Source organism: Gymnoscopelus microlampas (genome assembly GCF_963454915.1).
Source record: "Gymnoscopelus microlampas genome assembly, chromosome: 18".
NCBI lineage: Eukaryota > Metazoa > Chordata > Actinopteri > Myctophiformes > Myctophidae > Gymnoscopelus > Gymnoscopelus microlampas.
In genome coordinates, this window is record NC_139955.1 from 26402166 (window position 1) to 26415305 (window position 13140).

The 13140-nt window shown below is 41.2% G+C and overlaps 1 protein-coding gene across 1 annotated transcript in view; it reads left to right on the top strand.

Annotated features, from left to right (window-relative positions):
- diaph1 (diaphanous related formin 1) overlaps positions 1-13140 on the top strand; it is a gene marked incomplete at its 3' end in the record, with an annotated part of 80687 nt that overhangs the window by 42330 nt on the left and 25217 nt on the right. The window contains exons 2-8 of the mRNA XM_084041715.1: positions 6799-6825; positions 7747-7920; positions 9634-9735; positions 10965-11095; positions 11873-11956; positions 12057-12123; positions 12973-13112. Of these exons, the coding sequence (XP_083897841.1) occupies positions 6799-6825; positions 7747-7920; positions 9634-9735; positions 10965-11095; positions 11873-11956; positions 12057-12123; positions 12973-13112 (725 nt within the window). The remainder of the gene's footprint in view (positions 1-6798; positions 6826-7746; positions 7921-9633; positions 9736-10964; positions 11096-11872; positions 11957-12056; positions 12124-12972; positions 13113-13140) is intronic.

Sequence of the window (13140 nt, forward strand, 5' to 3'; positions counted from 1 at the left end):
CTCCTCTCGTTGTCCATCTACCCCCCGAAAGGGACTGTTCATCTTTTATTGTAGATGGATACACCAAATTCACCATGACACGAGCAAGACAGGAGGTCTCATTAACTTTGTTAGGTTTAATGACACCTGCATGGTAAAAGAGGAACTTCACAGACACAATTTGTTTCTCTCTACTAGGTATGGGATGATAATCAATATTATCGTGATTAAAAAAACGCTCACAATAATCGTATCGCAGAGATTTAAATTTATCGTGAAATAGGCTCTATGCACAGCAGCCATATTGGAAAGAAATTGGGCCTCTTCCTTACTTCCTTCATAGGCGTTACCAATGATACTAATGAAGGCTCTGTTCCATTCTGGTCACAACAGAGTCAGGGTGCTGATATTGTGCATGTTTGTTCACTGGAAACACTCAGACCAGTGGGTCTCAAAGTGTGGTCCAGGGAACCTCATGGTTCCTTGAGGGGGTTCCAAATGGCTCCCTTACGGGTGTGTAACTCTGAGAGTGTCCAAATGGAACCTTCCATTTGGACACTCTCAGAGTTATGGATGTCCTTGAAATTAAAACGTTTGAGAACCACTGTCTCGACGCGTTGTGAGCTTGTAGATATGATATTTTTGGCAAATGTTCCACCCCAGACTATGGATGCTGGGGTTCAAGTGGTTAACAAAAGTGACATTTTAAGAGTTTTAAGCATATTTTGATTATTGCTATAATATCGTAAATTGCATTTTGGTCACAATAATCGTGACATGAAATTTTCATATCGTCCCATCCCTACTCTCTACCTGTCTACCAGCATTGGTTGGAAAGCCCTCTGGCCAGAAGTGAGCTTGCTGAGTGCAGTTAGTGAGAACAGATATAGGCTGATCTGGCTGCCCCTCCCTTCTGTGTTAACATCTGTCACACTCAACATTGTTTGGAATGGGTTTACATTCTGGAACTTCAGGTGTGTGTGTATCCATGCATGAGTATGGGATGTGCATCGGTATGCATACACATTACACATGCACATTTGGGTGTGTGTTTGCATTTTTTATTTGCCTACAAATTTGCATACGTGTTCATGGGCGTGTTTGTTGCCTGCCTGCTGTATGGCCTGTGCTTGACCACGTGCATCTGTGTGCGGAGGAGTGCGCCTGGCGCAGGGTGGACAATGAGTCCATTACTTTGACATTTGCGCATGAATGTTAGACAGTAGTGCTGATAAGAAATTCTGAGCACTACTTTGAAAAGAGCACCGGCGGTGGCCATTATCAGCTGAATGCCAGAGACATAGAATGCACATACCTAGAGACTAGCGTGTTCTCATATAGGGGCCACACCCACCTTGACTTTCAAGTGTTATCTTGTACTCCCAGATCTATGATTGCAGTAAAGAAATGGGGCTATTATGGAAGTGTTTGTTGCAAGCCTGCATGAATCTGTTTTCTAAGGTGCCTGTGTAAAGGTTCAGGAGATTGTAAGAATGGATGGAATAGAGGGTAAGTAATAGGAAAGAAGAACCCAGACCTGCATCCAATCAAGTGAGAAAAATGTATAGATAGCTAGGTGAAGGGTGGTAAGGGTCTTGACTTGAGACTGTAAAGACATGCATTAAGAAGGAAGAGGAGGGATTTGGAGGAGGGTGCTGGCTAGTTCTTTTATCATATTACTCGCTCAATATTTGCTTATGGGGCGCTCTCCCATAAGCGAATCTCTCGACCATAATATTCAAAGAACAGGTTTGTAACCTAACGCTTTGCGTTAATGGATACCAATTACTAATCCTTGTTGGTAGGTCTGACCTGGTAAGTAAGAGAGGCTGGAAGTGTTGGAACGAGGGTTTAGTTTGCTGGTCAGGCTATTGAGGATAGCCAGGGGGCGAGAGCTGCCAGGGCCCTTTTTGGAAGGATATAGCCGTATTATGCAGTACCTGGGGTTGTTTTTATTTTTGACCTTTTGCCTCAAAGTATTTACTTGTTTTTGCGTGTCTTATATTTGTTAAGATATTTTTTGGCCAGTCTTATTTTTGTTTTTTGAAGTAGGTCTGCACTCACTGTACATAACATCCTGCATGGACAGTTTTGGAGTTGAATAAAAACAATATTTTTGGAGCCCGAGCCCGAGCCATCAGCCAACCTCACAATCAACCTTTCCAACTTTTCCTCTTTATTGATGGGGATCTCATACACAGTTAAAGGCAACATGAGTCTTGGGAGTATGCCAAACTCAAAGCACCACAACCGGATTTTTCCTGGCAACAAGGTGTTTGCATCTTTACTGGCATTTCTGAAACAGTTGGTACAGGTGTTCTGCCAACAAGAAATCTCTGATCTGTGACTTGAGCCTTTACAATGGAGAGAGATGCTTCTGTATTTGCTGGGCTTGAACTTCATCCTTGCCCAATGACCATGTGATGTTTTGATGAATATCTAAATCTAATAAATACTAACTGGATATTCTGACTGCTGGTTTAAATTTAGTTAGGGGCACTGCCATGCAAAATCCACTTTGTAACCTTGAATCGGCTAAATTGAAGTTGCCCTTTTTGTTATATTTGCCCCAGACGAGGATTATATGTATTGTGATGAAGCATTCTCAACACCATACCTATGTGAGACTGGGTTCTCATCTCTCACCAGGATGAAGACAAAACCTTTGTTACAATATGTATTACTGTATGTTGTGCAAATCGTCTGTTTGAAATGCAAATAAAAGGCAGGAGTTATTAGTTATTCTGTCTCATATATGTATGTTACATACTGTATGTGTTTTAACTTTTTGTTTAGAATTGCAAATAACATTACATTAGCCTATAGTGAGCTGTCCATGGTGCTGGGTACTCTGTAAGAGTGACTCAGGGGGTGCATGGCTGTTTGGGAACCACTGCATTAGGCATTTATCAGTACGTTGAGGTATTTTTACTTTACTGGAGTACTTCCAATTTTCAACACTTTTCCTTCTACTCCACTACATCTCAGATCCCAATATTGTACTTTTACTTCACTACAATTATTTGAAAACTTTAGTTACTAGTTACTTTGTAGATTTTGATTATTATTACAAAACATACATTGACAACTTCAGCACTTTATATACTTTATCTACAAGCTGACGACGCGTCGCGTTGTGAGCTATGTTTTTATAAGCCCAGAGATGTCGCTGACGTCATGAAAAAAGAAAAAAAAATCTTTTGAAAAACAATGTTCAGAACCCAAGATATGATGATTTCAAGATTTTCTGCTCCATTCACTTCTTGTTTAACATCTTATTGAAAAAGGCTGTATCTCGCTTCCTAAGCACTTTTTTTTTTACAATGTATTTTTGGCCTTGGCACAGGGATGATAAAGCCAGAAATAAGTTTGGCACTGAATGAGTTAAGCAAGCACAGAAATAACACCTCTAACATCTATTAAGAATGCAGTACCGCACAATTTAACTGCTGATATTGAATCTAAGTGCTAAACTTTTAAATTAAATACAATGTTATTATTTTGTTATGGACTCGAAGCCTGGATCCTTAATCTTTGAACCAGGGCATTAGGGGTGTGCCGATATATCGTCCCGCGATATATCGCGATACGTTTTCGCGACGATATGTATCGTTTTGGAAAAAAAAAATATCGTTTTTGAAAAAAAAAAATTTTTTTTTTTTTTTTTTTTTTTTTTTTTTACAATCATAATAATCAGGCATGCAAACGGCCCCGAAGTGAAAAGAGTGACAACATGTTTTTTTTTCGGGTCAGGTGTCATACTATTTGGATTCAAAACGGCTATTGTAGCTGAAAAGCTACAAGTTTGCATGTCTGAATAATGCAAAAACAGAATTATTTGTTTGCATTTTCTTTTTTTTCCCTCCATATATTTTCATAATAAAAAAAGTGCGTATCGTATCGTATCGAAATCGTATCGAAGTTGTGAGCCAAATATCGTATCGTATCGTTTCGTGAAATTAGTGTATCGGCACACCCCTACAGGGCATAAATCAATTATCGCCTCTTCTCTTGGGTCCTTGAACAACAATACAGTGAGTAAGAAGGAAGATTGTGGTGGAGGTGCAGAAAAAAATCTCGATCTAATCTAAGTATTAAAATGTTGATTCAAGCATATATTTTATACATACAGTCACTCGGTTACAAACACTTTTGGAAGGGTCAAACCAAAAATGAATAACACTTGGACTTTTGGAAATACTGTGATAATTGTACTCTGTTTTACTTTGAATCCAATATCCTAAATATCCCAACTCTAATCTTAGAGAACAAGCGGCCTCTCTAGACATTGAGTGTTGAGTGTTTTCTGGTGTGTCACCATGGTTTGGCTGCAGAAAGGGAGAGGGGATGAATAATGTAGGTGTAAGTTTAGGATACTCTCCATAACAGCTGTGTTTTTCTCCACATCACTGTGCCAACTCCCTGAATTAAATTAGCGTTGACTCCTTGTTAACCAAACTAGAATTCCCCTGTTAACTGTGGAATTCCCCTAATGTTTGCAGCTAACAATGTACAATTGCTTTGTTTTTTTGTGTCTAGCCCGGATTGTTTGTGAATAAGTAGATTGTCTTGGGGTGCACAGGAAAGCGAGATGATAAATAATGGTGAGAAGCTAGATGTAAGAGCAGCACAGATACACAGGCTCTGGTAGTAAAGTTGGAAGACAGGTACATAACTGTATTTGTTCATTTGGATGGGACAGCGCATATTAATTAACAATACATACTGTACAGTACATGATGTAATGTAAATACTCCGTATTTAGCAAGAATGCTAATATCCATCCACCCCACTGGTAGCTTTCATGCAAAGGTGGTAGTGTTAGGTGTCCGTTTTATAGTACTCTTAAGAGGCCAATGAAACAGTGTAGATACTCATACTGTAGCTGTAGGCTGATTCGAACAACAGGTATTGTTTTTGCGTGCATCATAAAGCATTAAATATGTGTCAGTATCTACTACTACTACTACTACTTTTTTTACTCTTATTTTTTACTGCCAAAATCGCCTCCAGAAGTCTACCGGCTCCTCTAGCCTTTAAGAAACTATTTCCCCATTTTTAAGAGGTTCTTAATAGCTACAACTGTGCTTGGGACACCATACTCTTAATAACTTAGTTATTGGAACCCATTTAAGAGACCCAAGCACAGGGTTGGCACCTGAAGGTCAGAAAATACAAACGTATTTTGTATTTTGATAGGCCTAAAACATTAATAGGCTATACAACATTAACCATACAGTTAATATTTTTTCTTTAAGGCGTTTGGGTGGTGCAGTGGTTAAGTCCCTGCCCACCACCACGGAGGTTGTGGGTTAAAATCCACCGTGGTGCATCCAGCTTTGTTGAGCGTCTATGCAAACACAATTGACCCGTGTTAGGGGGAGGTAAGCCGGGAGGGAGTGTAGGCTATTGGTCATTGCATGTACTCCTATGGGCTGGGGCAGCACCTGTCAGCAGGGAGTGTTGGGCGGGAGGAGTAGGACGAAGGCTCTACATCCTCCCGGTGGGGGCTCCTCACTGGCAGGTGATTCAGTAGGATGCAACAGCAGTAACAACACAGACATGTGTGTGGGCCTGTGGGGAGGAATTAATTGGAATGATGAGGAGAAAAAAGGGTAAAAAAGAATTGCCTACTACTAAAAAACTGGGGAACTGTGGGAAAACTGTAGCTAAAGCAGAGTAGTGAAAAAGTGATGTGCTGAACTGATTTCTGTGTGTGTGTGTGTCTCTCAGATGACATGTCCGAAGGAGTCACTGTTCAGTTTTGTTTGATGTTGTGTCCTATGCCACCGTGACCTCAGACATTAGGCTTCAACCCCACACAGCTATGTGTAGATGCTGATTAGTTTACAGATAGTAAATAGCCGTTGTCCAACAAGCATGTCATGCCGCTCCTGTCCTTCATATTGTTGACCAACAGTGGCACTCACTGGTTGAGGTCGGCCCTTCAGACACTTAATCTTAGCTGTCAGTCATTGTAGCCTTATCATGAGACATGGATGGCTGCTGGTCGCTGGCTCGTCTTTCAAATTTGAATACGAGGCATACACTTGATCACTTCACAAAACCTAACACTGCACACATAGACCATGAGATGTGTCGAGTGCAGTGTAGCTGCTTTGATAAGGAGTCTTTTAAATAAATCCCCAAGCACTGTTATAATAAACTTATTGTTACAAGGGTCTGTTTCGATGATTATTCAAATAGAATAATCACCAACCTCATGGACCTCAGGCACCGGCTATGTTTTACAGTACTTTACCTTATGTTTGAGCATGTGTGAACCTGTACCTCCCAGTGTTCATATGTGCCATTATAGATGCTTGGGGTTTCCATGGGGGACATTATTGGGTGCAGTATGACACCTAGTGGCCAAGATGTACAAGTGTAATTTGAATTTCCCAGCTCTAATTGTCTTGATGTTTTCTCCTTACCCGCCTCCCACCTGGACTGTAATGATTTAATACTTATAGGTCACTTTTCATTCAGCAATTACCTTCTGAAACTGTTAATTAACTGTGCTAATTGTGTTAACCTAGACTGGTCTCAGGCTAATATAGATACATGTCCTTTACTGACCCGCGTTGGTGCTGTAGATGTGTGTTCTAATGAAGTGGTCCACTAGTGTGAGTGATCTATCTACCTGACAGTCATTCTCTATGTCCTGCCATCAATCAGTGACAGATCCCTGGACTCAGTCCACCCTTCTGATTGATTTCTGTTTAATTAATTCTTCTCTCCCATCACCGTTTTCCCCTTCTCTTCTTTCCTCTTCTCTATTCTGTGGCTTTTTTCCCCCTGCTCCCGCATCCCGTGCAGAAACTCAAACGGCTGATTCCTGACGAGGTAGGTTCGTTCTGGCGTGCACAGCTGTGTCCCTCCCTGTGCACCGCCACCTATAATATGTTCTGTGTATGTGTTCAACAAACCCAACACACTAACGTCCCTTCATGTCACTGTCTGTCACACTAACTTAAACTCACTGTAACAACTTGCTTTGTATTGTATTGTGTGGTACTGAAGGTCCGTCACATACCCGTACCGCACCAGCTGGAAAGTGCATGCTTGGGGAGATGCACACTCACTGACAGCATTGCATACTTGGCGCACATTGGCTTAACTAAGCTTACATGTGCCCATCCTGTAAAGGAAGTGGTTTACAGGAAGCGTATGCACAGCGGACAATACACTGTGACTAAGACACATATTGAGGGCTTATGACACCATCCATAAAAATCAGAATGGAATGAAGCCGCATCAATATTGGCTTCTTACGTTCATTGTGTTTACCTGCCCCAGTTTTACGGTTTTACCATTGCCAGCGATCTACATAGGCATTTAAATAAAATATTGACAGCACATTAACAAAGGCCATTATATCCTTGTAAAAGGCAATGACTTCAGTGCTTGCTTCAACCTGCATGTTGCCTATGTTTTTCTGCCAATGGTGACTGCAAGCTGATGTCCGTCATTTGACCATGTTTGTTTGTAAAGGTGTCTGCAGATGTCATGTCACATGTCGAATCCCTTATCAACTTTCTTACAGTACAACTTAAAAATAGAACACTTTTAATCCCTGATTAAAATGGGTTCACTAAACCCTGTCATGCTCAATTACCCAGCTTATTTCAATTCATTATGCATAGTATTTCTTTCTTTTTTGATTGTGAAGGTGATCAGGGATTGGTACCTAACTTTATGATTCTTTTAGTTCACCTTTGCTGGTTTCTCCTCTAACCTATGCTCTCTGCCTCCACGCTGATCCAGCTGGAGCGTTTCACCAGCATGAGGATGAAGAAGGACAAGGAGAAGGTGGGCTCTCCGGCGTCTGCGCCCAGTCACCGGCACTCCTCGGCATCCAGCTATGAGCTCAGCGCCCAAAGTGCTCTGCTACACGACCTCACTGACGAAAAAGTCCTGGAGCTTTTTGAACAGATGCTGGTGAGAGAGTGTGTGTAAATAAGTGTGTGTATTTCAGACATGTGTTAAGAGCGTCAGCTGATTCTGATTACTATTCAAATATTTGCTGCGTTATGAACAAAAGTAATTCAGTGGCCCCGGTTTGAAAAAGCCTGCAAAGGCAGCAATCCATTAGCTGTAAATGATCATTTGACACACTAATCATGTCAACAACAACCCCATTAGAGCTTGTTTATTTATTTTTTGTTGTATATTCCATTGTGTGAGCGAGTGCTACCAAGCTTTAGAAACTTGCCAATGTGTTGTTTATTGGCACAGCAGCTAACAATGGACCAGAAAAGTAGTTTGGCAGTGAAACGGGCCCTGGCACAGAGGTCCCACTTTCTCATTTTGTATCGCTCAGCTCTGTGTGTGTGTGTGTGTGTGTGTGTGTGTGTGTGTGTGTGTGTGTGTGTGCGCAGGTAAAGGCTGTTTTTGATTGTATGACAACAGAAAGTTTAATGCTGGAAATTGTCCAAATATAATCTTTCCCAACGTTCAAAACGCAGGAAAGCAAACCATATTGTGATCGACAGATGGATCCTAGAGGGGCAGTGATACGTGACTGACAATGTTTGCTTATGTATTTTGTATTTTAAACGGCACAAAAAAGACTGTGGCACAAAATAGATACAAAGCAGGAAGATTATATCTCGTAAATCAACCCTGTGGGTACCTTGAACCAAAGTTATTATAGTTTTTGCACTTTTTTTTTCAATTTCGTTTTGACCCTTTTTTTCTATTTCTGTTTCTGTTTTTTATTGTAATATGGATTAGTCGGTTGCAAGATTCAACAAGGTCAGACTTTTTTTTTTATATCACATTTACAAGCTGACATCAGCGTGTTGTGAGTTTATAGATGTGCTATCATAGCTATTTAAAAAAAAAAATTGACAGGCTAAAACCATGGACATTTTCTATATGATTTTAATTATTTTTGTAAATACACAGTTTTTAATTCAGTTAACGGGTTAATCAGACTAATCGATTTAGTCAATTATAAAAAAAACATCAAGTCGAGTTTTTTTTTTTTCTCTTAAATTTTTATCCCGCGATTTTTGTAACCCATTTTTTTCACCCGGTGCCAATTTCCTAAGTGATCCTGGGTTCTACTCCAGCCCTACACCAGTCCCCCACAGACTAGGGAGGCCAGGGCCGAGCTTATGCTTCGTTCAGTGCATTAGAGCCAACTGACCTTGTCACCTGCCAGTGGGGAATTTCCCCGGTAGGACGTAGCGTGTGGAAGGAACACGTTATTCCAACCAGTTCCCTTCCCCTCCATCAGGCGCCCCAGCTGTCATGGGGGAGGCGGTATAGCAACCAGGATTACTACATGTTTTTGTGAGAGTATTAACTACCCTACGAAACACGGGGAGAACATGCAAACTCCACACAGAGTAGGCCCTTTCGCCAACCCCACCTAGGGTATGGGCACTGATGACGCGGAGGAGAAGACACGCCCCCAGCGCCCACAGCGTCCCCGGCGGGAATTGAACCCTGGACCTTCTAGCTGTGAGGCGACAGCGCTACCGACTGCACCACCGTGCCCCCCCAAGTCGAGTTTTTGATTGTTCATTTATAAAAACTGTTATTTGCTATAGAATAATTGCCCAAACCTACTATACGCGCCACCCCCCTTTTCTCTCTCTCCCTCTGTTCCTCTTTTCATCTGTTATCTCCTTTTCGCCTGCGCAGGTGGACATGAACTTGAACGAGGAGAAGCAGCAGCCACTGCGAGCGAAAGACATCGGCATCAAGCGAGAGATGGTCTCCCAGTACCTGCACACCTCCAAAGCTGTCAGTACTCGCCCCAAATATAGCTAATACACTGTAAAATCCTGAGTGTTCATTTAGCAAATGTAACCCAACGGACTTAGGCCTGTCACAGTTTTTACAGAATTGCCTAATCGCAATTATTGTCATCATAATCGTTTCCATGTTCATACATTTTCAAACATTTTCCAAAAATAGCTCTACAAGCTTACAACATGCGTTTTAAGCTTGTAGATCTGCTATTTCCGCAATTTAAAAAAAAATGTTTAAAGTATAAAACCATTAAATATGTCAGTAATTTCTTTGTATTTTTAAGCTATTTGTCATATCTGTCCTGTGCAATTTCTGATTATGAAGCCTATAAGGCAAACATAAATTAAATGTTCAAATGTTCAATGCCAAAAACACAATTATCGTTAATCGCAATTATTTGTATGACAATTAATAGTCAACTTAAATTTTGTTATCGTGATGGCCCTAAACGGACCCTTATGGGTCCATTTGGTTACACACAGCAAAATGCTTCCCTTGAGAAGACATACAGAATAACCCAACTGCAATGTGTGGAATATAAATATAATGATAAAATAACAATATACTTTATTTGCATAGAACCATTTAATGATGTACATAGGGGTCTAGCCCAAGTGTGTTATGGTACTGAGAAATACAGTCTTTTGACAATAAATGCATTTCTATCAAGTCAGTGTATACAGAAAATGCTAGCAAAAAAAAGCAGCTGTCTTTCCCCCAACACCAGCTTCTATGGTGAAAGGGTAAACGATGCTTTGAGAGCACCAGGTGCGGTATAATGAAAAAAAACTCAAAAGGCGGCAGAAACAAGCACAGGTGGCCATAATTAATAAATAGCTCACTTGAGTGTAAAATGGTCTCATTGTGAGAGAAAGCTAGCCTGATTATCAGACAGAAGCTGCGTGGAGCTTACTCAGAGAGTGGGCGGGATCTATGGTCTGGAACCAGGCTAAGAGAAAGCAATACCCTCATTCAAATTAAGCTTAACTGCTGCCTCTTAGTTGTGAATGTTGGAATGACCCCAGATATACTGTAGCTGGCTAAGAAATACCGAGCAGCTGTGAATGCAAGAAACAAATGATTTGGATCATCTGTGTGCTTTGTGCGTCTGTCTGTGTGTGCCTGCCTGTCTGTGTGTATGTGTGTGTGTGTGTGTGTGTGTGTGTGTGTGTGTGTGTGTGTGTGTGTGTGTGTGTGTGTGCACACTTTATCTGTGTTAGGGTCAGAACCAGAAGGAGAGCACCAAGTCAGCCATGGTGTACATCCAAGAGTTGAAGTCGGATATCCGAGACACACAGCTGTTGAGTGTTCTGGAGTCACTACGAGTCTCACTCAATAACAACCCTGTCAGGTGATGAACACACACACACACACACACACACACACACACACACACACACACACACACACACACACACACACACACACACACTAAAAGGCACATTACAGACTCATCCTGTTTAGCTTACTACCAGGATGACTGCTCTCTCTGTCATTTGTACATGGGTAAATTGCCTACGCTCAGAAATGTTACCCTCAGATCAGACTCCAGCCTGCACATTTGATATTATTGATCTGATAGAACAATTGTCTAAGGGCCGCAGTTTGACCTCTCATTCAGTGCCCGACTTATTTCTGGCAGTTTGGCTCTGAGTGCCAGAGCCAAAATTCATTGTAAAAAAAAAAGTGCTTAGGAGCCGAGATACAGCCTTTTTCAGTAAGACGTTAAACAAGAAGTGAATGGAGCAGAACATTTTCAAATCATGATATCTTGGGTTCTGAACATTTTTTTTCCCCAAAAAAATGAATGAATAAATAAATACAAATTTGATTTTTTTTCTTTTTTTTTTGACGTCTTAGAGACGTCCAGTGGCACAGGGCTTATGATACAACGGACGTCTTAGACGTCGAGTGGCACTGAATGAGTTTTAACCACTATTGCACCTTTCTCATTCCCTTTCAGTCAACTAACAAACCTGAATATAATCTGTACAGTATACAGTACAGCATAGTTTACATACGGCATCAGCATACAGTATTCTACCTACTGTATGTTTTTACCATCAGACTTCCAATTACTGCCCTTGACCACTGTGCTGAACCCTGTGGCCTTTTGTCCATTTTCCAGCTGGGTGCAGAATTTTGGACAGGAGGGCCTTGCCCTGCTGCTCAGCCTGCTGAGGAGACTGCAGGAGGAACGAGACGAGTACCCGTAAGAGAAGCACACCAACCCTAGGCAATATAGCCATGGTATATTGTATGTTGTTACTAATATCTAACTGTTCCACTCCTTCTCTACCTGCTTTGACCAGCAACAATCATGGAGTGAAGTGTCAACATGAAATCATCCGCTGTCTCAAAGCCTTCATGAATAATAAGGTATGGTGCCAAACTGCCAATACGTTTTCACTGTACCTGACCATATTTTAACCAAGACGTGTTTAGATTAATTTAGTGAATTTCTCTTAAGCAATACTGTTAAAGCTAGATTTATTTTGAGTTAAATGTCTTTATTAATGAATAGGTTTCTTTAGGTTCCATTTGAAAGCTGTCATTGTCAACAATACTGTTCCTCAAACTAGTGCTGGTGGTGGGTGCAATTTATTTTTACCACTATGTGGCACCCTAAACTGAATCTGGCCCTACTAATTTGGTTCATGATCATCTTAGGTGCTGATTACATTTTAGATTACGTAAAAAAAAATCTCATATGTATTTAGCTTATAGTCATGGATACTTAAACCTAAACACCAAGAGAAATCTGGAATATCAAACATGGAAGAAAAAAAGTGGATGATTCATTAGGCAGGACTAAATTCAGCTCTGAGACTGGGAAGCCTTATTATTGCAATGGTTCTCAAAGTAGGGTCCGAGCACCCCCAGTGGTGCTTGTGGGGGTTCCAGGAGGCCCCCAGAAAAATGTGTAAATATAGCATAAAAATCTGTTAAACCACTTAAAACCTATATACATTGGATATTTCAAAATAGCAGATCTACAACTTTTTGAAACATTTTAACAACATAAAATATTGTATGGGGTCCCAGGCACAAAATATGTTTTTGATGGTGGTCTGTGGCCAAATACATATTCATTTGGGGGTCCTTGACATGAAAAGGTTTGAGAACCACTGCCTGACTGTACACTGCTGTGAAAAAGTGATCATAGAGGCATTCTTAGCGGGTTTCCTCTCCTGCCCCCATCCCCCCTCTCTCATCCTCCCACTGCAGTTCGGACTGAAAGCCATGCTGGATTCGGCCGAGGGGATTCCTTTTCTGGTACGAGCCATCAACCCCAGGGTACCACTCATGATGACGGACGCCATTAGGCTACTCTCCGCCATCTGCATCGTGGATCACTCAGAAGACCTGTAAGTACTAGTTAAAGAGTTGTACAGT